The sequence below is a fragment of the Chroicocephalus ridibundus genome, chromosome 9 (assembly GCF_963924245.1).
Source record: "Chroicocephalus ridibundus chromosome 9, bChrRid1.1, whole genome shotgun sequence".
Classification (NCBI taxonomy): Eukaryota; Metazoa; Chordata; class Aves; order Charadriiformes; family Laridae; genus Chroicocephalus; species Chroicocephalus ridibundus.
Window position 1 is genome coordinate 41,633,125 of NC_086292.1, and position 25,072 is coordinate 41,658,196.

Consider the following 25,072-nt stretch of genomic DNA (forward strand, 5'->3'; position numbering starts at 1 on the left):
GCTGGCTGTGGGCTCGGCGGGTGGGCAGGTCCAGCTCTCACCACGGGATGGATGTGGAGCAGCCGGGTGCCCCCCTCAGCCCGGACACTCTGCTGCAGGGGTGGGTGATGCTGTCCCCCTAACCCAGGAGGGTGCTTGTCCCTGCCTGTCCCCTACGCTTAGGGGATCCCCATTAGCCAGAGGTGGCACCCAGCCCCAGCCGTCCCCGTGGGCACCCCAGGGAGACCCCAGCTCCTGCCCCTGGGATCCTGCCAGGGCTCTGCCCCTGCAACGGGGCGTTTTGCAAAGGCCAGGAGAGTTTCAGAAGGTGTTTAAAGCAGATCTTGCCTTCAAGCAGTGACAAGACAACCCCAGGAGCAAGAAAAGGGGGGACCAGTCCCGCACCCACAGACCCCAGACTCACAGACCACATCCCAGTGGTGGTGATCCCATTAACAGCCTCCAAAACTCACCCAGTTCCACTTCAAACAGCCTCTGGCACCAGTTAAAACCAGAGCAAGGGATGCTTTGATGGCAAAGAAAGGTTCCACAGATGTTGTGACCTGCAAACTTGGCTTTGGTGGGGCCCGACCCCAGTGAGATCCACCTGGCGTGGGGAGAGGGGCCACAGGTCCCATGGTGTTTCCGTGGGGCTGGGGAGCCACGAGTCCCAGCCATGGCGGACAAGACCTTTTCATCCCCTTTATAAAACTGTGTGTGAATGTGTACATGGATCCCTACGCGAGGGGAGTCCAAAACCCTGTAGACATGAGTAAGTCCCCTAGGCTTGGGGAAGAACTAAATATTGAATTCCATCCTTATTTTCCTGGAAAAATGAGAGACATGCAAGGTCTCACACTGCTCCCTTTGCTCTATTCTCATGCCAACATGAGTTTCCCAGCTGAAGTTTGTCACTACCATCTCTAGGATGGGTTTTTTTCACCCGAAAAAGCCCCCCATGGAGGCAGCTGGTTCCCGTAGAGCAACTGGACTCATCCTTGCACACACTGGGCCTTGGGGAGGACCAAGGCACCACTCAGGGCTGAAGCGTGCCGGCCTCGTGCCAGGCTTTTGCTCAAACTTCACCTTCCTTTTTTTTTGTTATAAAAAAAATGAATTGGTTTATTTTTTTCCCCTGCCCTCAGCACAATGGGGAAGTCAACAGCGACCGAGCTCGGCGGCTGTGGGGAGGGTGGAGGTGGTGATGCTCAGGACCTGGAGGGTTTTCTTCCTCTGCAAGCATCCCTGCGAGAAGATGGTCCAGCTTTTCCCGGCAGTGATTTCATGCTGGGGGTTGTACCTGGCTGGTGGGGCAGGCAGGACGGGAGCAGCCCACCCCTGCCATCTCCCCAGCTCTGTCCTCCATACACACCCTCTCTAATCCCAGGAAAGCAGCCGCAGGATGCAAAGCCAGGAGGCTCTTGGTAAACAGCCAAAGCAAGAACAGCAGAAGGGTCCTTGCTTCAGGAATGGGAGAAATCATCCAAAACAGCTCAAATGGGCTGCGATTTATTCATTTAATTCTTTTAACCCACCTGCTGGCTCTTGAGAAACAGGCTGGAGATGGCTGCAGCACTGGCAGGGCGGTGGTGGGGTTGGTGATGCTGCTCCAGCGCTGGGGTTTGCCGCGAAGGCACCGAGCATCCCGCTCCTCCGCACGCTGCTAAAGCCTAGGTAAGGGACTGCCTCTCACGGGGAGGAATCCCTCATTTCTGGAAGAAGGGACACGCTGGAGGGCGTTTGGGGTGGAACAGGGGGATTTGCATAGGGAAGCAGCCGGAGTGGGGAGCTCAGAGCTGTACAAGGGATGAATTGGGAAAGGGACGCCCCTGGCCGCTCCAGCTGCCCGGCTGTGGGCTCTGACCTGGGGAGAGCAGGGCTTGTCTTTAAACACCGCTTCTTCCACCAAAACCAGCCCAATGAGACCGAAAACCACGGACCCACAGCTGCTCTGTAAGGCTGGAGGAGCCCAGCAACCCCCTGGACCAGCTCCCGGTAACCTCCGTACCCATTCCCTGTAACTGCCATATCAGCCCCCAGCAACCCCTGTGCCAGCCCCCAGTAACCCCCATACCAGTGCTCTGGGCTCTGCGTCTACCCCTGGCCTGGGGACGTGCAGATGGGCTCCTCTCCTCCCCACTGTCCCCCAGCAGATGAGGATGGTGACAGTCACATGTTCCCCATCCCCACCGGCGCCGGACCCCCAAGGGGCGGCATGAAACACTGTGAGAGGGGGGAAATCGCAACCGGTGAAAAATCCCAGGAGCCCTGAGCCTTCAGCATCCACCTGGGGGGAATCGGGGGGAATCTGGCCCCACGACCCCCCCCACCTCCCGCCTCCCCTGGGGCCAGAATAAGTGGGAATTAACTTCACTCCCAGCCTTGTGCCCGCAATGAGATTTATTGCACGTGATGCAAATCCCTGACAATGGGTGAAACCACTCCAGCGAGGGTCCCCCGACCTCCTCCCCAGCACTTGGTGGGGGGGCACGGCCGTGGGAAGATCGCAGTGATGAAGTTGTTAGCTCCGGAAGCACTAATTGCCGCTGTATTAATGGCTCTTTTGTCCGGCGAGCTGTCTTTCTGTGTGTGTGTGCCGGGCGGCTGTTTTTCTGCCAGCTGCTGTGTGGTTGGATGCTCTTTGGTATTTAGTTTGATCCTATTAAGGTGGATCTCAATTAATTAGGCAGGAGGCTGAGAGACAAAGAGAGACGCCGGGGACATTAATTTTAGTCTTGTCATCGCACCTTCTGCAACTGAGAGGCAGTGGGGAGAGCAGGAAGGGACACGGGATACAGATGCTTGGGATGAAATTGCCAGGAGATGGGAACAGGGCGGGCAGGTGGGATGGCAGCGGGGTCCCCCTGAAGGTCATTGGGTCCCCCAGGGTCCGCTGCCCACTGCCTGGGAGTGCCAGGCAGGATACCTTCCCCCATCCCTTCGGGAAGGCTGTTGGAAACACCCAGGTCCCATCCCCTGGGGCGGTGGGGTCCCGCTTTTCTCTGCTGCTGATGGGACCCTAAAGCATTCCCCAAAACACACGGAGGATCCCCGGGAATTTCATCAGCGAGAGCTTTGGAGCAGCAGTAGCATCCCCCCTCCATCCCGGTGCGACATGCTGGGTACCGCTGCTGCATTCCTGCAGGGCCACTCACCCCGGGGTGGGGAGGGTGGGGGGGCGCCTCGGTGGGCTCTCCGGCACCCTGCTTCGAGCATCCTGCCCCGTGGCCCCCGCTCCCAGCTCCCTCGCCCGCCGGTGGAGTGGCTCCAAACACCGGCATGGCGGCTCGGCATCGGCAAGAGGCCGGCAAATGGATCTCAAGGGCCCCCCTGACATTCCTCCTTCCTTCCCTTTGAAGGACAAGTGCCCCTCGGAGCTGCCCTCGCTGCCTCGGCTGCTAATGCATGGGGTGGGAGGGGGGATGCTGCTAAAAGCCTGGGCGAGCAAAAAGCTTTCAAGGCCCTTGGAAAGCCCAGAGGTGTGCCCGGGGGTGACCCCAACCTCTGCTGCCAGTGCCGGAGTTGAGATGTTGGGGTAAAAACCAAATATGCTGGGTGGCAGCAGGTGTGATGTCCCCTGGGGTGTCCCCATGCGGGGCACTCGGGGTGCAGGGGGTGCCTGGGGATGGAGGGGTGTGGGATGCTCAAGGCATGGCGGGGTTCAGGGGGTGTTTGGGATGGGGGTGCAGGGAGGCGCAGGGAGCTTGGGGATGGTTGGATGGGGGTGGAGGGGGTGCTGTGATGGGGTGGTTGGGGTGCGGGGTGGGTGCAGGGAGTAGTGGGGTAGGGAACAGGATGGGTGAGGGGGTGGAAGGGTGAAGGGGGTGCCCGGGGTGCAGGGTGGGTGCAACGTTTCAGGGGGCGTCGGATGGGTGTAGGGTGGGTGCAGGGTGGGTGTGGGGTTTCAGGGGGTGCAGAGGGTGCAGGGTGGGTGTAGGGTGGGTGCAAGGTTGCAGGATGGGTGCAGGGTGGGTGACAGGGTGGGTGCATGGTTTCAGGGGGTGCGGGGTTTCAGGGGGTGCAGGGTGGGTGCAGGGGGGTGCGGGGTGGGTGCGGTGTGGGTGCAGGGGGGGTGCGGGGTTTCAGGGGGTGCGGGGTTTCAGGGGGTTCAGGGTGGTTGCAGGGTGGGTGCAGGGCGGGCGCGGGGTTTCAGGGGTGCCGGGTTTCAGGGGGTGCCGGGTGGGTGCGGGGTTTCAGGGGGTGCGGGGTTTCAGGGGGTGCGGGGTTTCAGGGGGTTCAGGGTGGTTGCAGGGTGGGTGCAGGGCGGGCGCGGTGTTTCAGGGGTGCCGGGTTTCAGGGGGTGCCGGGTGGGTGCGGGGTTTCAGGGGCTGCGGGGTTTCAGGGGCTGCGGGGTGGGTGTGGGATTTCAGAGGGTGCGGGGTTTCGGGGGGTGCGGGGTGGGTGCGCGGGCGCGCCCCGCAGCGCTCCCTCCCGCCGCCAGGGGGCGCGGTCTCCCCCGCCCTGCCGACAGTGTGGCCCGGCACGGCCCGCCTCGCTGACCCGCCGGTCGGAAGCGGAAGTGCGGGGGGTGATACCCTCCCGCCGTCCCCGGCGCGGCGCGTCGTCGTGCGGTGGCGGAAAGATGGCGGCGGCCATAGAGTGAGCGGCGGCGGGACCCAGTGCCGGGCCACAGCGGTGAGCGCAGCTGCGGCCTCCTCCCGCCCCGCTCCCGGGTCCCACCCGGGTCCCTGCCCGGCTAGGAGGCCCCCGCGGCCCCCGGTTCCGCCGTGTCCCCTCACTCTTCGGGATGGTGGGAGAGCTGCTGGGGGCCCCGCTCCCATCGGCGGGCGGGCCTGCAGCCTGCCCTAGGCTTCCCCTGGAGCTCGGTGTCCCCCCACAACCACCGGGTACCCGGTCCTCTCTGCGGTCCCCCTCGGCAGACAGGCCCGTAGGGCCTCCTGGTGACCCCTTATGTGTCTCCCCGCCCCCAGCTTTCTTCATCCTTTCCAAGCTGCCCCCCTGTGCCTTCCTGTCAGCAGGCAGGTCTATGGATTGTTTCTGGCTCCTCTCACTCCCTCTCTGGTGCCTGGGCGCTCCCTCCATTCCCTTGGAGCCCACCTGTACCTACCCCCCCTCCTTGACTTCCTCTGTCATCTCCCGATGCCCCCCTGTGCCTCCATCAGCAGACAGGCCTGCAGATACCATCATCTCCAGGTGCACTGGGGTTCCCTCTGAGTTCCTCTGTCTTCCTTGGTACTCCCCGCTGAGGTTTCTCTCTCTTGCTCCACCTCTCCACAGTGTCCTTCTGTGTTATCTCCCCACTTTCCCAAGGCATGTCTGCACTTCTCAGCTGACCCCTCTGCACCCTGAGTGCTATGGGGCTTTCCTACACCCCATCCCTGCAAGCAGGTCCCTCAGTATCTTGGATTCTCCCCTTGTCTCTGTGTGGTCCCATGGCATGTATGTGCTTCCTCTGCGGCAGGGTGAAGATGAAGTAGAGCTCTGATCATGGACCATGATGCCCCCACGATCAGGCCCCGCCGCATCCAGAACCAGAATGTCATCCACCGCCTGGAGCGCCGCCGGATCAGCTCGGGCAAAGCTGGCACCCACTGGCACCAAGTGCGCGTCTTCCACCAGAATGTCTTCCCCAACTTCACCGTGGTCAATGTGGAGAAGCCACCCTGCTTCTTGCGCAAGTTCTCCCCTGATGGCCGCTACTTCATCGCCTTTTCCTCTGATCAGACCTCTCTGGAGATCTACGAGTATCAAGGCTGCCAGGCAGCAGAAGACCTCCTGCAAGGCTACGAGGGAGAGATCCTGGCCAATGGCAATGACCAAAGATCTGTCAACATCCGGGGGCGGCTTTTTGAACGCTTCTTTGTCCTGCTCCATATCACCAATGTGGCCTCCAATGGGGAGCACTTGAACCGTGAGTGCAGCTTGTTCACTGACGACTGTCGGTATGTGATCGTGGGCTCTGCTGCGTACCTGCCCGAGGAGCCTCACCCTCCCTTCTTTGAAGTTTACCGCAACAGCGAGTCGGTGACCCCTAATCCCCGTTCCCCCTTGGAGGATTATTCCTTGCATATCATAGATCTCCACACGGGCAGGCTCTGTGACACACGGACTTTCAAATGTGACAAAGTCATCCTGTCTCACAACCAGGGGCTGTACCTCTATAAGAACATCTTGGCCATTCTCTCTGTGCAGCAGCAGACTATTCATGTCTTTCAAGTAACACCCGAGGGTACGTTCATTGATGTACGGACTATTGGCCGCTTCTGCTACGAGGACGATCTCCTGACTCTGTCTGCGGTGTATCCCGAGGTGCAGCGGGACACTCAGACGGGGATGGCCAACCCCTACAAAGAGCCCTTCATAAACTCTTTGAAGCACAGGCTGCTGGTGTACCTGTGGAGACGGGCTGAGCAGGATGGAAGCGCAATAGCAAAAAGAAGATTCTTCCAGTACTTTGATCAGTTGAGGCAGCTCCGCATGTGGAAGATGCAGCTTTTGGATGAGAACCATCTATTTATCAAATACACTAGTGAAGACGTGGTCACGCTGCGGGTGACGGATCCATCCCAGGTATTGCTTGCCTCTTCTGGCAGCTCGTTGCTTTGGGGCAAGTGCTCAAGCAGGTACAATGCTGTGAGCTGCCTTTCTTAGCTGAACCTGTGACTGTTGTTTAGGATCCCCAGTACTTCATTCTTGTGTGAACATTTGAAGCCTCTGATACTGAATAACTTCCTTATCTTTTGCTCTCACAATTTCATTGCTTCCTTCTCAACTAAAAACGAGAGAGAAAAGCTCTGACGTGGTTATCGAGTCCCCTTCGTCCAGGGATTGTTCCCTGTTCTCACAGATGCTGTACAACCCTCTTCTGCTTCCAAAACTCCAGCTAATTTTTTTTTTCAGCTGCTATTTCATGTAGTACACTTATATTGTAGTCTCTCTCTTTTCTCATGCATCTTCAAGCATGTTTTTCAAATATAATAGTCTTCATTTTTTCCCAGTAGAATTACCTTTCCTATCCTGGCCACATACTTACTCTTTCAAGTTTCTATCAGAGCTAGTATTTATGATCTCTCCAAATTGGAGTAGCAGCTCTTAGATCTCGCTAATGTGCCAATTGCTTCTCCTTTCAGTTTGGTACTAAAGAACTCGAAATAGAGCAAACGTAGCTCAGTCAGTGCTGGGTCCCTCCAGGCATTTCACCGGCCCACAGGTTGATCATCTCTTTCCACTACTTTTAGAGTGGTGGTCAGGTTTTGAGCTCTGTGAAACTGAGAAAGATATTTTTTTAATCTGTTCTGTTCCTTTAGTCTGCTTGGGTTTTATTTTGTTGAAAGTATTTAGCAAGAATTTGTAATAAAACTGCAGTACTGCACGTAGGTCTGATTGAGGGCCACGGAGGTGATCAGAGGGCTGGAACATCTGTGCTGTGACGACAGGCTGGGAGAGTTGGGGTTGGTCAGCCTGGAGAAGAGAAGGCTCCGAGGAGACCTTCGAGTGGCCTTCCAGTACCTAAAGGGCCTAAAGGAAGGATGGGGAGGGACTCTTTGTCAGGGAGTATAATGATAGGATGAGGGGGAATGGTTTTAAACTGAAAGAGGGGAGATTTAGGTTAGATATTAGAAATAAATTATTTACTGTGAGGGTGGTGAGGTGCTGGAACAGGTTGCCCAGGGAGGTTGTGGATGCCCCATCCCTGGAAGTGTTTTAAGATCAGTCTGCATGGGGCCTGGAGCAGCCTTGTCTAGTGGGAGGTGTCCCTGCCCAGGGCAGGGGGTTGGAACAAGTTGATCTTTAAGGTCCTTTCCAACACGAACCATTCTATGTTTGTTTTTCTTTCATACCCTTCTCTTCTTCCCTATCTGCCAGATCCAGGACTTGGATCCTAGAAGAAATGAACAGTAGTTCTTTGTGTTGCCTTATTTTAATTCTTCCTGGAAGATGACTGTTTTGTTTTATTTTTCTCTTATGTGGTGTTTGTCGGTGGAGTTACTTTGGGAGGGAATAGGTGAGGCTTAATCTAATGAATTTTACCCATTTGTGTAAAATTGAGTGGCTGTCTCAAAAACATTCAAGCTTTGTGGAAGTGGCCTGCAGCGTTCCGCTCTTTGCTGGTACCTGGAGCGGTGCTCCTGACCCCAGTGTAAACGTTTGAGGTAGTCTCGGCTCCGCTCTCTCCCGTGGTTACCAAGGCTTTTGTGGCTGGTTTGCTGCAGCGTGCTCTTGACTTGCTTCACCTGAGGGTTACTTTAAGATGCAGGTTGTGATTTGTTTGCAGTATTCCTCAGGTGGTGTGTTTTCTGCTGGAGGAAAAGCATCTCATTTCTCAGTTCTTTCAGGAGATAATTCCAGATGCGGAGCAGTCTCTACAGACCTGCCTGAACGTAGGCTTTCTGTTAGGGCTTCTTGGAGAAAACTTGGCTCGCAAAATAACTAAACCTCTGATTTTTCTTTCACGTATCAGAGAGGAACATGAGGTTTCATCCGGTTTCAGGCTCCTGTCTTCTGCCTGATTTCTCTGCCAAGAAGGTCAAGAAAGGCGCTGTTCATGCTCGTGGGTTGCTTTTATATTGTCAAGGTGTGCACTGAATCCTTTAAGGTTTTTAATCGTGCGCTGTGTGTATGTAGCGTGGGGTTTTTTTGTTGTTTTAGGCTTGTGTTAGACTTGCCAGCTTTGCTGCATGATTTCTGTGACACCCGACTTCCACCACCCGTGCTGTGATGGTGTTTTGCCTGTCTTAACAGGTGTTGCTAAAAAGCAGTGAGGGTAGTTTCTGTGGTCAAGGGCATCCTGTAGATGTGTCTGTGTGTTAACCTGGCAAAGGAACTTTTTTATTTAAGGTTGGAGGATACTCTCTGCAATCTTTGATGATGTAAATATTTTTTCCTTCTCCTGTCTCCTCTTATTTTCTCTCTGCTCCAACCCTGTATTTCAGAAGGGCTTTCCTTTCCTCAGGCAGTAGTCTAGTGAGTAACCTCATCTAGCGTGCTTCATTTTGACATGTGGGGGCTGGATTGTATTATCACAATTTATTTTGAGGCTGTAAAACAAACAAACCTTGTGATATTTGCAGGTGGGTAAGGTGGGCAGGGTTCCTGCCGTCATCCCTGAGCATTGTTTGGGACCGGGAGGTGAAGCATTTAGAAATTGCCTTTATTGACAGAAGATTTAACCAGATACGTGCCTATACCATGGGAATTAGTTACCTTTGAAGTAGGGGCAGGTTCTTACTTTGGCGTGCTGGGGTGTTAGCATTCCTGTCTCTAGAGAAAGCTATCTCAAACCAGGACACTAAAGATTAAATCTGCCCCTTCCCAATGGGATAGGAATGTCCTCTCCCTTCGATGTGGCTGCTCTGACACAATGTCGTGTTTTTCCCCTTTCCTTGCTCGTTCGTACCATGAAACACTGCCATTGCCAATCCTCAGCGCGGTGCCTGGGTGGCACCATTCTTGCAGGTGAATGTCGGCATTAAAAAGAAGTCGTTAGTGTCTTTCAGATTTTCATTTCTGTGCTGGCAGGGTACCTGGAGGGCACAACTTTTTGTGGGCAGTGGTGTAGTGCACAGTACACTGAAAAGGCTGATCTCTACGTGATGGAAATATTAAGAAGGGGAAGAAAATAATGTCTCTACACAAAGGAAAAAATAATTTGTGACCAGCTTGCACTGGATTTAAAATCATTTTGTCAGCAGGAATGAAAATTAATTTTGGCACTTCAGAAAGCATTTTGGATTTGGTGGAGGGCAGAGAGGAAGAGAAAACAGAAATATTGACATCAGGTTTGAGCTGAAAAATTGGAAGACCATTAAGTTTCCTTGCTAAGTAGTCACAGTTAAGAGGTGGATAATTTGGTACCTGTTGGGGCATTAGAATAGCAGAATGAATTGGTGTGAGGACGTGGGATTCTCCTACACTGCAGAGAAATTTGGATAGGGTCAGTGGTGTTATGCAGGGAGAAGGAAGGGACAGCTTCCCCACGTGTGTTCTCCTGGGTAACCGCTGCTTCTGCCTTTCTCTCCAGCCTTCGTTCTTCGTCGTGTACAACATGGTGAGCACAGAAGTTATTGCCGTTTTTGAGAATACGTCCGATGAGCTGCTGGAGCTGTTTGAGAACTTCTGTGACCTCTTCAGGAATGCCACCCTGCACAGTGAGGCGGTCCAGTTCCCCTGCTCAGCTTCCAGCAACAACTTTGCCAGGCAGATCCAGCGCCGGTGAGCCATTCGGAGCATGCTTTATACCGTATAGACACACGCTCGCCCCCGTCAGCTAAGGCTAGTATCAAATAACGATGGCAACACTGAGAAAACCAGTTGCTTTAGTCGCTGGGTGGTGCAAGGATCTGGCTTTTACATGGTTGATCTTGCAGCCTGATGCATCTGATTTTATATTCCACAGCATCTGTCTTGTTACAGGAAGGAATAAAGCAGTGGCAATCCAGTGCTTAGAAGAAGGAAGAGGAATTTTGAGGGAAAGATGTTTCCGGTTCTCCTTGAGTAGTAACTCTTCTGGAGGTTATTAAACTGTTACTGCCCAGTAGCTTGGGTCCCTGAAGATAAGATTTGTCAAGATCCTAGCGTCATCTAATTGGATGTATTTTGCCAACTGGCATTCTCTGAATTTAGTGTGTATCAAACTGGGTTCTGTATCATTCTTTCTAACATCAGTCAAAATCTTGTGGTTCTTGTCAGACCGTACTAGGAGAAAGGAAACTTGTCTGCCTAGACCTGTTGTGAAAGCTGAGCAAAATATCAAAATAACCTGGGTTTCTAGAATGTGCTGTAACAGTCAAATGTGGTTTTAATGAGGCTGAGTGTGTTTTTTCTCTTGGAATATATTTTTATATGACTCAGGGTGTTTTTGTTCTTCCAGTGACTTGTTTCACATCCTCCAAGGTACTTGGCAATCACTTATGGGCATGAAGCTTCTGTTGATTTTAGGTTGACGTCACATAAGTAAGAGGAAGTTGACAGTGTCTGTAACTTTGTAGAGCTACCTGTCAGGAAATTCATAATGCTTACTGGGAGAGAGAATGAGAGAGCTCACCGCAGACACCTGGAGAACAACTCCTGCCTTGTGGAGTAGAGGGGAGAATCTTTTCATCCCTTTGGCTACAAGGGCCTGTAACAGGAGTGTTTAACTTACATAGCGAAGTATAATAGAGCATAATCCACAGCGAGGTGGCTTTTGGCTGAGTGTTTCTGGTCAAATGGAAATGTTTTACCCTCCTTGATGTATGACATCCATGCAGCTGATCTGACTGTTCTTGTGCATGGAAAGCTTAAATTTTACTTGGAAAGAGAAATCCAGCCTGTGTTAACTCTCCAGTAGGAAGAACGTTCATCTCACTGTTGTTTCTGAAGAGCTTTAGGCTTCTCGTCTAGGTTCCTCCCTTTATGCGTTTAAAACATAGCAGCTAGAGAGAGGGAGATTCTCAAGTCAACATTAAGGGCTCAGCTGTTACTGTGAGACCCTCTGGCCTTTGCTTGTGCTGTTTCCAGGCTTCATGGTAAAACTTGGATTGACCGATAAGCTGCTAATCCATCTCTCCCTGTTTCTGATCCTGCTCATTTCCTGTACCGCAGGGCAGCTGGGGCCAGACCTTGTGGGTAGGCACAGTCTTGTCCTTCTGTCAGTTTGGGCTTTCAGAGCAGAAACAGTAACAATGAGGGAGGATAAAAAGGTCACCAGAACTGTTCGATGCTTGAATCACTGTGATACATCTTTGGAAATGAGCTGTTTTAGTTCTTACGCTGCTGCTGTTTTTCTTTCCCTATCAGTTTTCCTCCTTAGTTTATTTAGGCTGCGCTGTTCACCTGTGGCCTTTGTGAGTAAAACCTCTTTCTTGGTTCGCTACAGGTTCAAAGACACTATCGTGAATGCCAAGTATGGAGGGCACACGGAGGCTGTGCGGAGGCTGCTGGGCCAGCTCCCGATCAGCGCCCAGTCGTACAGTGGCAGCCCGTACCTCGACCTCTCCCTTTTCAGCTATGATGACAAGTGGGTGTCAGTCATGGAGCGGCCCAAGACCTGCGGTGATCACCCTATAAGGTATGGAAGAGGCCAAGAAGCTCTATGTGAGGAGAGCAGTGTGAGAGTATCTCTAAACCTGCCATGTGGCATCAAATGTGCAGAAAAGGCAGTAGATGAAGGCCTTTTTCTCTTACGGCATCCTTTCACCAGAAGGTTTATTTCAGCTGTCCCACAAAGCTTGGCCTCTCTCCTTGCGGTAACTGTTTTATCTTGTATGTGTGGGAGGGCTCTTCAGGTCTTGCTGAGCTGCCCTGGGGGAGGTTTGGATAGCGAAGCCTGAGTCTTTTCTGTATGAATGCTCTTGTTCCTCCTCCTCTTCTTGCAGTCCTGCCGTTGTGTTTGGGCTGCAGAGTGATAGGGTTCTGGATGCCTGCTTTCCTCTGCTGGAGGGATCCCTTTTGAGCACATGGGTTTAGCTGGCAAGGATGATTTGGTTTGTCCTGTGAATAAAATAGCAGCTGGGTTAGGTGTTATTTGGAATCCTTATGGTATTGATTTAGCTATTTTCAGACTTTCCTTGTTTACGGTTCTCACCCTGGGAGCTATACTCCTCTTCATACCCTCTTCTTTCTGTGACGCATAGGAAATTTGTTTCCGTAGTAGGAGTTTTAGCCAGATGTAAGGGCCATTCTGTGCCTTTCCTGGCTGAGTCTTTGATGCTGGCAGAAGGAATAGTCTAAGCTTGGGAATAAGGAGGTTTGCAATGCTTCTTGCAAAAACACTGGGGTTATTTATTTCTTTTTGTTGATTGCAGCCATGGCTGCAAGTAGTAGTGGTTAAAAATCCACCATCTCTGTCCTGAAAGGCTCAAAGAGGCTGGGTTCTCCAGGCAGAATAGTGTTTCCACTTACAGTACCATAAAATCAAACCTATGCTCTGAAAACAAAGAGAGCCTTCAATGCCTAAGTGCTTTATTTAGTGACTGCCCACATGTTGGGGGCTCAGGCAGCCTAGAGAGACCATTCTGGCCGGTTTCCCACTTTATTTTCATCAATGCATTCTCAAAAAGTGGTTTCATGTCTCCCCTGGCCCTGACTCAGGTGGCGGGGAACCACTGATTATTCCTGTGCTCTCAATTCCCAAATTATGTATATTTAATTGATTTTTCTGCCTGTATGATTTGGCTTCATCTCCAGCTCCCATGTTATCTGCAGAGAAAAGCCTGCCCTTTCTCCCTTGTCGTGCTTGATGTTGGGAAAACTTGCAGGGCGGCAGTTGTCTGCCAGCGCCAACCTGCGTATGGCTCCCGCAGACAAAAGGGAGCAAAACCGCAGTCATTTGCTGCGGTTACGTCTTTGTAGTAAACAAAGCGAAGTGCCACCTTCCCTCCCTCCCCTGAGCAAACCGGCATTTCAGAGCCAGAGCTTTTAAAGCTCAAAGCTCTGCAGAGTCAATTAGGACTTGAATAGGGCCTGGGAGCAGTGGGGCTCCTGGTTTTTGGAAAGTAAGCAGAAGACGAGGGGCTAACCTTAACCATTCAGTAGCTGAAATAGTGCTGCTGTTTTTCTCACATGGAAAACAAAGGGATTGATAAAATAATGCTGCTGCCTCTTGTGGGTAGAGGGCTTGGAAACGAGGGGCCACGGGATTTGTAATGTAAGTCCTATAATTGGCTGGAGTGCAAAACCCTTCAGCAGCTAAGGGTGTTATAATCTCTGTGCAGTTTCCTGGCTCGATGTGTGCGACAGGAAAGCCTTCATACCTTTTACACGTCGGTTTCAGTGCCGCTGTGCACTGTGTCCTTTTAAACCCTTAGTGCGTTTCTGCACCCCAGAAGGTTCAACTCTCTTCTCTGGCTACTTGAGAGACCAGGGGTTGTTTGCTCTCAGGAGGGAAGGACTTTAGGTTCTCCATCACTGTCGTCTTCCAGTATCTTTTCAGGAGGCTTGAAGAGATATTCACTGTGTGAAATGATGGCACTTGTGAGGAAGCGGCTCTAACACAGCCATACCTATAGTAGGGGGTCTCTAAAATCCATCTAGATGGCTAATAAGGAGCCATTTAACCAAAAAATTGGTCTGCGGATAAATCTTCCATTTTCATACAGTTTGAAAAGGCTGGTCTTGCTGTTTCTGTTGACATACAATTTTATATTGCAGTGCCTAATTTATCCCCAGAGTGAGAGCCCATGGAAATGGCCTCTGATTGCAGAGCACTTTTAAAAATAGATTTAAAAATACCAAACTGAGCACATCTTTGAGATTACAGGGAGCTTCATCTCGAGTAGTAAATTATTGTGAATAGGGGAGAGAGAGGAGCAGATGGGGGACTGTGCTTTATTTAAAGAATGACCCTCTGCATACCCAGCCTTGTGTAGGAGGGAAAGGGCTTTTTGAAAAGCCAAATACCAAGATTGTGACTCTTTTGCTCGGTTCTTGTGTGCAATTTTCAGGCAGGGCTGGCTGGCACTTCGATTCAAGGAAGGGAGAGGAGAGTGGCCCTCCAGGAAGAACATGAGGTTCTCAATAGGCTGTGTTGTTAAAATGTGGAGTATGTCTGCTCCTGAAACAGCATCGCCTGTATCTGTCATCACCCGTTCTTGCAGGCTGAGAGCGGAGTGCATCGTATTGCTGGCAGGGGGGAAATGTGCTCTGAGATTAAAAGCATTGTCGGAGTTAAAACCAGAGGAAAATGCAAAATACTCACATGTACTAAGTGATGGTGGAAAAAGAAACAGCTGGGAGGCAAAATGGCAATTCTGCGCCTGAAACTGAAAGAGCAGAGAAAATGGTATAAGGAACTGAGACAACTTCAGGGTGAGGACTTGGGTTAGAGCCCAGCAGCTTTGTGAAGGTGCCACAGCCAGAAACCTCCACCACGACATCCCAGAAATCTCCACCAGTCTCTAGGAGGGTGGGGTCATCCCAGTCTCCTGTTCCCGCAGCAGCAGAGGACAGTGGTGTTACCTGGGTTTATTTTGGTTACACAGAGTATGCAGAGAAGGTTCAAGAAGCAAAGAGCTTCCCAGACTCGCCTGTCTCTTCAGTGCTGTTTGCCTCATCTCCTGGCGATGATTGCTTTGTGCTGAAAGTGTGTTCCCAGAGCTCACCTGTTTGGAGACGCAAATGAGCTTGACCCGCAGGCAGGTTTGTGGGTGACAGCAGAAGGACGCAAGGTTTTCCTTGACCTCTGCTCTTGCTGTGATTGTTGAATGCAATCCTCCAGGTACTTTCTGCCCAGCCTATCTTGTTGATGCTTTTGCTGGAAATCTAAAAGGAACTGCAAAGCCTTGCTTGAGCTGTAAAGTACAACTTGGTGCCTTTGAGCAGAATTGGATCCAGCTGTTTGCCTTCCTTGACTGAATGGGGATATAGCGAGGCACAAGAGCAGCAGTGTAAAGCCTACGTGGCAGCAGCAGGAGAGGAAAGGGGTGGCCTTACACTCGGAGTGAAGGCCATTGCTAAAGGAAGTGAGCTCGGTTCTGTACGGTATATCTGCCTTAGGAATCAAGGGGAGCAGCTTGCATTAAGAGAGGATGGAGAGCCAGCACAGGTGAGGTCTGGACCAAACTTATTCCCTCTTGTGAAGTCAGCTACATCCACCAAAATGTCAGGCAGAGTTCTCTCACTGGTGATACTAAAATGAAGTCAAGCTTTTCTAGACAGTGGAAAACTAGCTGCCCTGGGAGGGACTTTCCTGTATAGCCAAGAGCCAGACACCCAGCTGAGGATCTCCTGCCTCTGAGGGAGTACCAGAGATTGAACAAGGCACTTGTCTCTGTGTGTGAAGAGCCCAGATGGAAAAGTCAATAGTCGGAAACAGCCATAATTGACTTTCTCTTCCTTTCAGATTTTACGCTCGTGATTCTGGCCTCCTGAAGTTTGAGATCCAGGCGGGACTCCTGGGGCGACCCATCAATCACACAGTGCGACGCCTGGTTGCATTCACCTTCCACCCCTTCGAGCCCTTTGCCATCTCAGTGCAGCGCACTAACGCAGAGTACGTGGTTAACTTCCACATGAGGCACAGCTGCACGTAGTGCGACCTGTAGCTGGCGTGGCTGCTCTCTTTGAGTCTGGGCCTCTGCCACAGATGCACCAAAGCCAGAAGCTTGCGCCTTCTAGGAAACCAAACCATCACTCATGTCAAGAAACCTGACCTGGGAGCTCCTACCAGCTGGCATCTTGCGGGGACCTCGGCTGTGGAAAGCCGATCCAGTCAAATTAGGACTGTGAATGTTTCTTCTGACCCTGTTTGTGTTGCAGAGGTCCCCACTGCATTAAGCTCTGCTGTTGTTCCCTGTTCCTGTTGATGAACAAAGTGTAGCAGAGGTTCCTGTCGTGGTTTCCCAGAGGCATGTCCGTTTTCTCTCCTGTTATAGGTCTTAGGATGGCAAAGATGGAGCTTTGCAACACATTGTGGAGTGCACTGACGTTCTCCTACCTTGTTGAGACAAACAGCCTTTCGTAGAGGAAGTGGATGGGAGCCATGGGGAGGTCTTAGAAATACAGCTACATGAGTTTGTATCTTCAGTATGACTAGGGAAATGAAATCCTATTCTCATCCACACAATCTACTTGCTTGATTTTAATATGCAAGAGGTCAGGAAAAAAAGATGTGAGAAATCACTGCAATTGAGAGACGTGAGGTGTGTTCCTGACTCTTATGCAAGTCACTTAATCTTTGTGCCTTAGTATCTCTAAAAGCTCCTAAGTGAAAGGTAGTGTGTTAATACCAGAAAGCCAGGGCAGCTGGCCGTGTGTCTAATGCCCGAGGAGGTGGGCACAGAAAGAAGATGGGTGGCTGGGAAGGGTGTGAGGAGCAACAGCAGCTCCTTGATCACATTGGATGGGCTTTTCTGCAGCATGGGGGTGAATCCCCATGGCCATCTGCAGGTTCTGCTGCTGAGGGGAAGGGAGATCCAGCTGCTGGCACCCTCCTGCGTGTTGGAGTACGAGCATGGAGAATTAGTAGCGTTTGGATTTGCTCACAAAGGAGGGAGGAGACCTGAATTAACGTGCATTGCTGCAGGTTTGCAGTTAGAAGATGAGCTTGTTGACTTAGGTTGCTTACCTATCTCTGTTTGATATGCTGTTCTCTGTGAGAACCCAATTTGCTGTTCCCAGGTTTCAAAGCACAGCTGGCTGGTGTGTCAGTGCTGACTGGACCACTGCGGTGTTGATGCTGCTGACAAAATAAGCACCTGGGTGTAATATTGCCTGCCACTGTGGGCTGGTGAGGATGCTGGCCTGCCCTTCTCATAAAAAAAAAAATGGGAGTTTTCGGTTGTAGGCCAACATTTTGGTTTTTCTGCATGCAGGCTGGTATATGACTGTGTGCTGCCAGGCCATGCAACCATCCCGGCATCGTGAGGTGCCCCTGTTGGAAGCCGGAGCCCGCCGTTGTCCCATTCCCATGGGAGGTACAGAGGGGGCATTAAAAAATTGGTGCTTATAGATGGGAGATGCTCTACTTCAAAGGACCCTGTGGTTGTCTTGTTTGGACCAAAATGAGCTGTAGGTGATATGTCGTGGCCACATGCCTGTGAAGAACAGTATTGAAGTCATACATTCATTTTTCATGGTAATGCACAGGAAAATAACCGTGTGGGTGCCTGCTTATAGGATGAATAGTGGACCTCGTAATGGAGGGTGCCTTGGGGTCCTTGAATCAGCCTTTACTCTCTGTCTTACGGTATTTCTCTCCTCTCCTGGTCTTGCTAAACATGTTTCTAGGCTAAGGCATTGTATTTCACCGCTCTTTTCCTGTTGTTTGCACTGTTGGTTTCTCAGGTCTGTCAGGAGCGACTTCAGGTCAGAAGACTGCTAATAGAGGAGGTGTCAGGCCACGTGTGCTTTAGCTCCGGGTTCCTCTCCGTCTAATAACACTATTTGTCAAGGTTTTAGGTTTTTATCCTGTGATCTGTTCCTCAAACATTCAATTAAAGCTCCAAGTGGAGAATCATTTGCACATTGTAGATCATGGATTTACCTCCTTCTGCACCACTCTCACATTTGTTCACGCTTCCAGTATGAGACTATTTTTTTTTTTCTTTTCCGAAGCTCTCAGCAGCTCCATGCAAGACTGAGTTTACTCCTTGGCGTCACAGCCTTGGGAGGTCAGCGCTTACTAAAATAGCTGTCAGATCTCCATTTAGACTTTTTGTTGTTGTTGTTGTTGCAAAAAATATAAACTACTTCAGCATTTCTGCAGCTGGGGCTTTTTGCCAAATTCAGGCTGTCCTGTGTGAAGCAGAGAGCGTGGCACGGATTGTTGGACTTGGGACTGAGAGGGCAGGGATCTGTTCTTAGCTCTGTTATTAAATTATTCCGTGACTGGGGGCAAATCTCTTCCTGTTCCAGCTGGTGTTTTCTTCTCCGTAAATGAGGCCAAAAACATATTTTCAGCTTTTGTAAAACACTTTGAGATTCATGGATAAAAAGTGCTGGATAAGTGCTAAGTATTTTCTTATTATGTTTGCAGACAAACTGATTGATCATTCTGGGTACTAATTGCCTTGGAGTAGCATAGCAGATCCTCTGGTCTTGGCTGCTGCATTTTATATCTACAACAGAGTTAATTTTATTACAGAAATGTATTGAAAGAAAAGTCTCTCATGCTTGAAATTTTGATTCTTTAATTTAAGAAACAAAAAGTGTGTGTGTGGTGGGGAGGGTGGGAGGAAAGGGGAGATATTTTCTACCAGATATTTTTCCTAGGCTAGGATGAACATTTGTTAGCAACACAAGACAAAAATGGAATAAACAGAATTTGCTTTAAGAGCCTGATTTATTGTCTTTGTCTTCCAAAAATCTTCATGGTGCGTGCGGACAGGAATCCCTTTACTAAGAAGAGAGGGCAGGGGTGTGCCTCGGACCATGCACACATATCGCATGTGAGTTTGCTGCCTCTTCCAGGCACTTGGAGTACCAGCGTGTTCAAGGATGTTCCTACCTGAGGCATTTCCGTAGTTACTGCGAATTTCTCAAATTCTTGTCTACGTGAGCTCATGCTGGGGGACGAATACTTGGCCTTCAGTTACGTTTTCCCCTTTGTGTATTATTACTAGCCCAACTTGTATTCAGAAACACTTCCTTTAGCATTTGTCTAACCTTGTGGCCATTTTATGATGATGCTCCATGATCGAAAGATGAAAGTTAAACAACACACCTTGCTTGGCAGAAGAGCCATCGCCTCCCCACTGCTTTTAGGTTGGGCTAAAGCACTTGGATTTTCCGCTACGCGCTGCTCCCAGCTGTGATGCAGCTTTGCAGAACATTGTGGCTGAGAACATGCAGACAGGACCTTCCCAAAGCCTGGGATCCCGTTGTAATCCACTGCTGCTCTGTAACGACCTAGTAGAATCCCTGTTTATGTTAGCTCCTCTAAGCATCCACATCTTGGCATGAAAGCCACTTTCCTTTGAACCATTCCTCCGTTTTCCCGTGTGCGGTTCTCTGATGCTTTTCTTTGGAGACCATGAGCACATAGAAAGCTCTTGAGCCTGTGGCTTTTCAGACAGGCACTGAGTGACAAGGAGATGCTTGACTTGGAAACCATGTTTGACTGGCAGCAGAATCCCATCTTTTGTTACTTCTTGTGCTGCCTTTGCTTTTTGAAAACAGAAAAATGTAAAAGCAGGACACTTGCAATATTTCTTATATAAACTGCATTAGACAGCAAGCCACGGAAATCCCGTTAGAATCAAACCTATGTATCCATTAATGGTGTGTCCTTACTAAAGACTCCTTTCAATTAACCTTCCAGCACTGAGTGGCTGGCCCTGATTTAACTCCCTGATGTTCTCGGTGTACTTAGAGGACCTTCCTTTTGCTCAGGTGCTGGCGTCTATTATGCTGCCCTTGGTCCTTTTTGACCCAGCCTGAAGAATCAGATTTCTGATGCTTTATGAAGTCTCTTTGTCTTTTTTGTTTGTGTCCTCTATTTTGCTGCTTTTCTGCCAGCTTTTTCTGCAGGATCTCTCGGGGCTGTAGGCAGAGAGATGGTAAAGGCTGGATGGCAATGGGACATGTGGCCCTCTGACAGCTTTTGTCCTTGTGTGGACCTTTATCAGATGGCCGATAACCCAGACACTGCAGAGCAAATAGATGGTCCCGTGGGCAAACAACGGGACAGGATTTTGTGGGTTTGCTTTTGCCTTGCTTTCCGAGTTTCAGAGTCCTGGCCGCTGATGTGCCTGAATCCTTGTGCTTCCCTGTCTTGTTATATGCTTGTACAAGCTTTTCTGGCCAGGAGGAGGGAATGGTGAAAGGGCTTTTATTTTTTTTATTTTTATTTTTTTTTTCTTTTTCCCTTGCTCTGGGGCTGCGGGGGACATGGGCTGAGCTGTGCAAAGTCGGTCATTGTAGCAGCAACAGCCTGGCACTACCTGCCCACCAGGCTGACTGCTCATCAGGCAGCAGCGTCCCCGCTAGAGCCGGTCGCTGGCTGAGGTCTGATTTGCCTTTGTTTGTCTCGGGGAAGAGCTGTACTTACTGCGTAAGGAAATGAGTTCTCAGAAAAATACCGATGTGGGAAAAACCCTGAATTGCACATTCTTTTCCTGATGTTTTGCCATGAAAATACCGCATTTTTTTTTTTTTTTTTAATCTGGAAACTAGTAATTCGTGGGTGACTATCGTGGTCCTGCATGCGAGGAGAACTGAAAAGGGGCACAGTGCCCCTAGTCCCAACCGTTTAGGACTGTGCTGCAGCATCTACGTAGCATGTTGGCCCTTGCTTCGTTAACAAGGAGTCAAGGACATTCTGTGAGCCTACAGGCTTTGCTGCATTTGTGCAGAGATAATTTTTCACTGTGTCTCTTCTTTCCTCCCAGAAGTCAAATCTTTTCCTAGGGCACCTTCTAGCTGTTGCAGTTTGCTAGCAGGGTGATTGCTGTCCTCGGTTTTGCCAAGTGCACCTGAAAATTTGAGGATGGTTTTAGAGGAACGTGGCGGAGAGATGCTTGGTGGGTGCCCAGGGCCCTTGTCAGGCCAGAGGAATGAGGACCGCAGGGAGAGATGTCTCCCAGGGGAGCTTTCCTAGAGGAGAAGCAGCACAGCACTTGGCCACTGTGGAAGAAAATCCATTGCCAACAAGGCAATGGAAAATTGGAGGTAACACAAAGCCCCCATCACTTTCTGCATTTGGCTTTGTCCAGGTACAAACTGGAGCCTTTGGAGGAATTTATTTTCTGTGGGTGACAGAACTAGTTTGAATTCAGCCTTTTTAAAGCCAGCAACATGCTACTTCTACTCTCCATGGCTGTCCTCCTCTTTGTTTCTCACCAGCAGCTTTGCAACATGCAGAGCGTGGGCCAAAGCAGCCCTGGCTTTGCCCGGAGGACTCCCTGAGCCCCTGCTCTTTGCAGTGCGCCATCCCCCTCTGGAAGCTGCTTTTGCACAGGTTTGTCCTCTCATCTGCCGGTGTCCTTCCACCATCCAGGCGTGTTGTGACAACCCCAGGTAGGGAGGCAGAGTGGTACAAGAGAGTTGGGTGGCCCAGCAACCTGTCTCCATCCCAGTGCCTGATGACCTGGGTAGATGCTTCTGGTTACCTTGGATGGGGCTGGTGGGGATGTGCTGGCAGTGTTGGCATCCAACCCCAGGCCTGAGCCCTGCTGGAGGACAGCTGTGAGACCGGCTGTCTCGACTGTGCGAGAAGGTCTTGTGGGGGTGGGAGCTGGATGGACAGCAGGGAGGCCCCACCAGAGCTAGCTGGCCGCTGATGGACATGATTTTAGGGTGTTAATAACAGCAGTGGGCAGCACTGCATCCCTCCGACCGCCTGCTCGCTGCCGCCGAGCTGATCATTTGATAACTCCTTGGTGCTCCTCAAAGGCGTAAAATGGAGCGATGCCGGATTAGATGTACCTGCTGCCCTTGGCAAGCGCCGGGGAGATACGGTCCTCGCCCTCCCGCCTCCGGCCTGCTGGCACCCAGCGCAGTCACCACGGCAACGGGGAGAAACAGCCATTCACATGGAAACGGCCTTGCTGCGCCCAGCAACCGATTCGGGAAGACGGTTCAAATGGTGAGTTTGGAGAGGTGGGGGGCACCAGCATCCCTGGGGCAGCTGGCGGGGAGCCCTGGCCCGCTCCACTGGGCTGAACCCACATCCTGCGGGATGTTGCAGCAGATGGTGTCCCACCATCCCCGTGGTGGGACACCCCTCCTGAAACACCGGCATCGTCCCCGTTGCATCTCCAGCCGTGAAGGGTGGTCTTCATTGCTGCTGCCCTATTTTTTGAGGGCTGGGTAAGGTGCAGATTAGCTGTGCTGATACCTGTGGCAGCGTAGCTAGGTCGCTGGTTCAGCCCTGACCGGTGAGTCCTTAATGCCAGTAAAATCCCGCTTTGTAAGGGAGAAGGGGCAGCTGGCAGCCAAACAAGGTCTCCTGTAACATAGGGCAGACAAATGTCGTGTTGACAGCGCGATTGTGCAGTGCAGCCCATCTGGCTTCGGGCAGCAAAGTCCGAGTTAATCTCTCCTCCTCCTGCCTCCTACCCCCTTATCCCCCCAGACAGGGGCTCTGCCCACACCAGCTTCTTCCCCGGAGAGGGCTCAGATTTGAAGGAGATGTCGGTGCTGACCCGCTGGCTCCGATAAGGGCTGGGGAGAGGAGCCCTGCCGTGTGGCTGCTTGAGACCCAGCAGGGTTTGTCCCAGTTTCACACTGTCCCTTTGGTGAGAGCGCTGCTGCTCTTGGCTGCAGGATCACGAGGAAGGGGATCTTCCCAGCCATCCACGCTGCTTCTCTTGCAGGGGTTTCAGTAAACAGGGATGGTTTTACAACCATGTCCAAGGGCAGATTGTTTCAGAGCATCTCCCAGCGCTGGAGCAGGCTGCTTCCCGCCTGTTGGCATTACAGAGAAGCCCAGAGGGTTGGCCCATCTACAGTCATTTGCATTCCTTGGTCGGTTTGACCCTGGCAGCTCAGGAAATTGATCATTTACTTCAATGGATTTGGCAGGAGCAAAATGAAAGGCAGCATCTAGGTCTTGGCAAGGGGCTGCGTGAGAGCCATGGCAGGCAATTAGGAGAGCAAGTTGTTTACCTGCAGGCTGGTGCATGAAGAGGTCAGAGTTGTTTCTCCACCTCATCTTGGGACCTGCTGAGGGATGAAATATGTGTCTTTCTCCTGCCTGGGGCCCCAAGTTTTATTTGTTACCTGGAATCCTGCATGCCGTGGGAAACCTGGTCTGCTTCTGCCCAGAGGAGCAGGCAGAGGGAGAAGGGGCCAAAAGCTAGAGTCTTTAGTGATGTGGATGTCAATCCCGGCCACTCTGGCTTAGAATTTGGCTTTACAAAATGAATCGTTAAGTGGTGAAGCACAGAGGAGGGATTTCGGAGCCAGCTCAGAAGGGGAAGGAAGGTTTTGAGGACTGTCATTGCCAATTGGAGAGGCTTTGGAGCAGTTTCTAAATACAGCTTTGGGATGGTCTTTGTGCCCTCTTTAAAATGGTGAAGTGAAAGCCCCAGAGAGCTGGTCATGCTGGCAGGGAGGGCCCCGGAGCAAAGCCAGCCCGTGCTTCTGATGTGAAGGTCTGACTGGGAGAACAGCAAAGGGGAGTGCATCTAGCCCGATCCTGAAGCACAGCTGCTGCGGGAGAGCCCTTCCCTGTAACCTTCTCCGAATCTCTGCTGGCTCTTGAACCACCTGATGGGAGATTTTAGCCTTAGGAAAAGGTTTTTTTAATGTCGTATTTTCACTTCCTGCATTTTTGCCTCCGTGTTCTCTCCCTTTCCCGACCCACCTTTTCATTGCCCGCATCCTTGCTTAGAACTGAGTCTCTCGCACCCAACCCTTTTTCCCTTCTGCCTCCTTTCTCCGGAAGAAACAAGCCGTGAAGCTGCTGTCAGGAGCAGCTACCCCAAGTTATGGCTGTCAGGGCTCTGTAGCTGCCGAGAGGTTTGGGTGCAGGTCCCGGATCTGTGCTCAGCCTCCGACTCTCAGTAGATGTGGGTATGGGAAGAGAGCTATGAAGTCCAGGGAAAGGAAAGGACCCCGCCAAGTGGCACTAGCGCAGGGGGAGCTTGGAGACCCCAGCAGAGGAGGTGTGAGTGGTTTCAAAAAAAAGGGAATAGTGTTGAGGCTTGGCTCCCTTCTGCATCTCCCCGAGAGGACCCCGCAGCCCCGCTTCACCATCAGCACGGGAACTTGGATGCTATTAGGCAGTTCATTAGTAAAACCTCTGAGCAGTTCCCACTGCTGTTGAGTACCCATTAATGCCTCTTGAGGGGAGAGGAGAACATCGGAAAAGCACAAAAACAATCTGAGGGTCCTTGATCTCTTTTTGGTCTTGAGAGGTCATGGGCTGAGGTTGGAGGGGCAGCTGGGAGGGGAAGAGGGGCCAGGCAGGGATGGATGCCAGGCATGAAAGCAGCACCGCGATTATCTGCCCAAGCCTGAGTGCAAAAACATAACCTGACTTGAACCGTTACTTCTCAAAAGCTCCCCAGGGGTGATTTAGGGTTATAAACACCTACTCACTGACCCGCTTTGTGCACATCTCCAGCCAGGTATTCCCGCACCAGAAGGAAAGCCGGCAAAACCTGCGCAGATGTCCCTAACAGCTGCAGCTGGGCTGCGGTAAACCACCCCTGCTGCTACAGTTTATTGGCACTGCAGGGTCTGTCCCCTTCTCCTTGCTCGCTTGTGTATACAGTCAGCTGTTAAAGGACACTGACATCACTTAATTAATGGTTTAATTGAATCTCATGAAGGGATCGAAACTGGCTGCCTGACACTTGTCACGGGGATGCTCACATAAGAAATAGTAAATCACCAATTCAGCAGATAAAGCTGCAGCTCTAGGTAAAAAGTCTTTGTTGCTGGGGATTGGGGAATAATTCCTATTTTCAAAATAACGTACTATTAGGGAGGAGGCTGGGGGCCATTTTTCCAAGCTACCAGGTGCCATCCCTGTCCAAGGGAAGGGTAACTGGGTTAGACTGACTCCCCAGGGTGGTATGGCACTCATTAGGGGGTAAACAGACCTGAGGTAGCATTTTATCTGCAGGTCTGTTTTGTGTTTCAGCCCCTATGTGATGCAGAAAAATCCAGGTGGTATTTTAAAACAAGAGGGCAATACCCCAGAAGGACCAGGGTTGAACCATGATGAAGCTTTGTGGTCAGTAGAAGCTTCTGAGCTTGTTTCCAG

At 51.2% G+C, this 25,072-nt stretch overlaps 1 protein-coding gene across 1 annotated transcript; it reads left to right on the forward strand.

Annotated features, from left to right (window-relative positions):
- The first annotated feature begins 4,482 nt into the window (after positions 1-4,482).
- DET1 (DET1 partner of COP1 E3 ubiquitin ligase) lies at positions 4,483-18,557 on the forward strand. Its single transcript, XM_063346843.1, has 5 exons — positions 4,483-4,614; positions 5,402-6,510; positions 9,962-10,152; positions 11,798-11,989; positions 15,761-18,557. The coding sequence occupies exons 2-5, from the start codon at positions 5,428-5,430 to the stop codon at positions 15,948-15,950; spliced, it is 1,656 nt and encodes a 551-aa protein (XP_063202913.1). The 5' UTR covers positions 4,483-4,614; positions 5,402-5,427; the 3' UTR covers positions 15,951-18,557.
- The last annotated feature ends 6,515 nt before the right edge of the window (positions 18,558-25,072 follow it).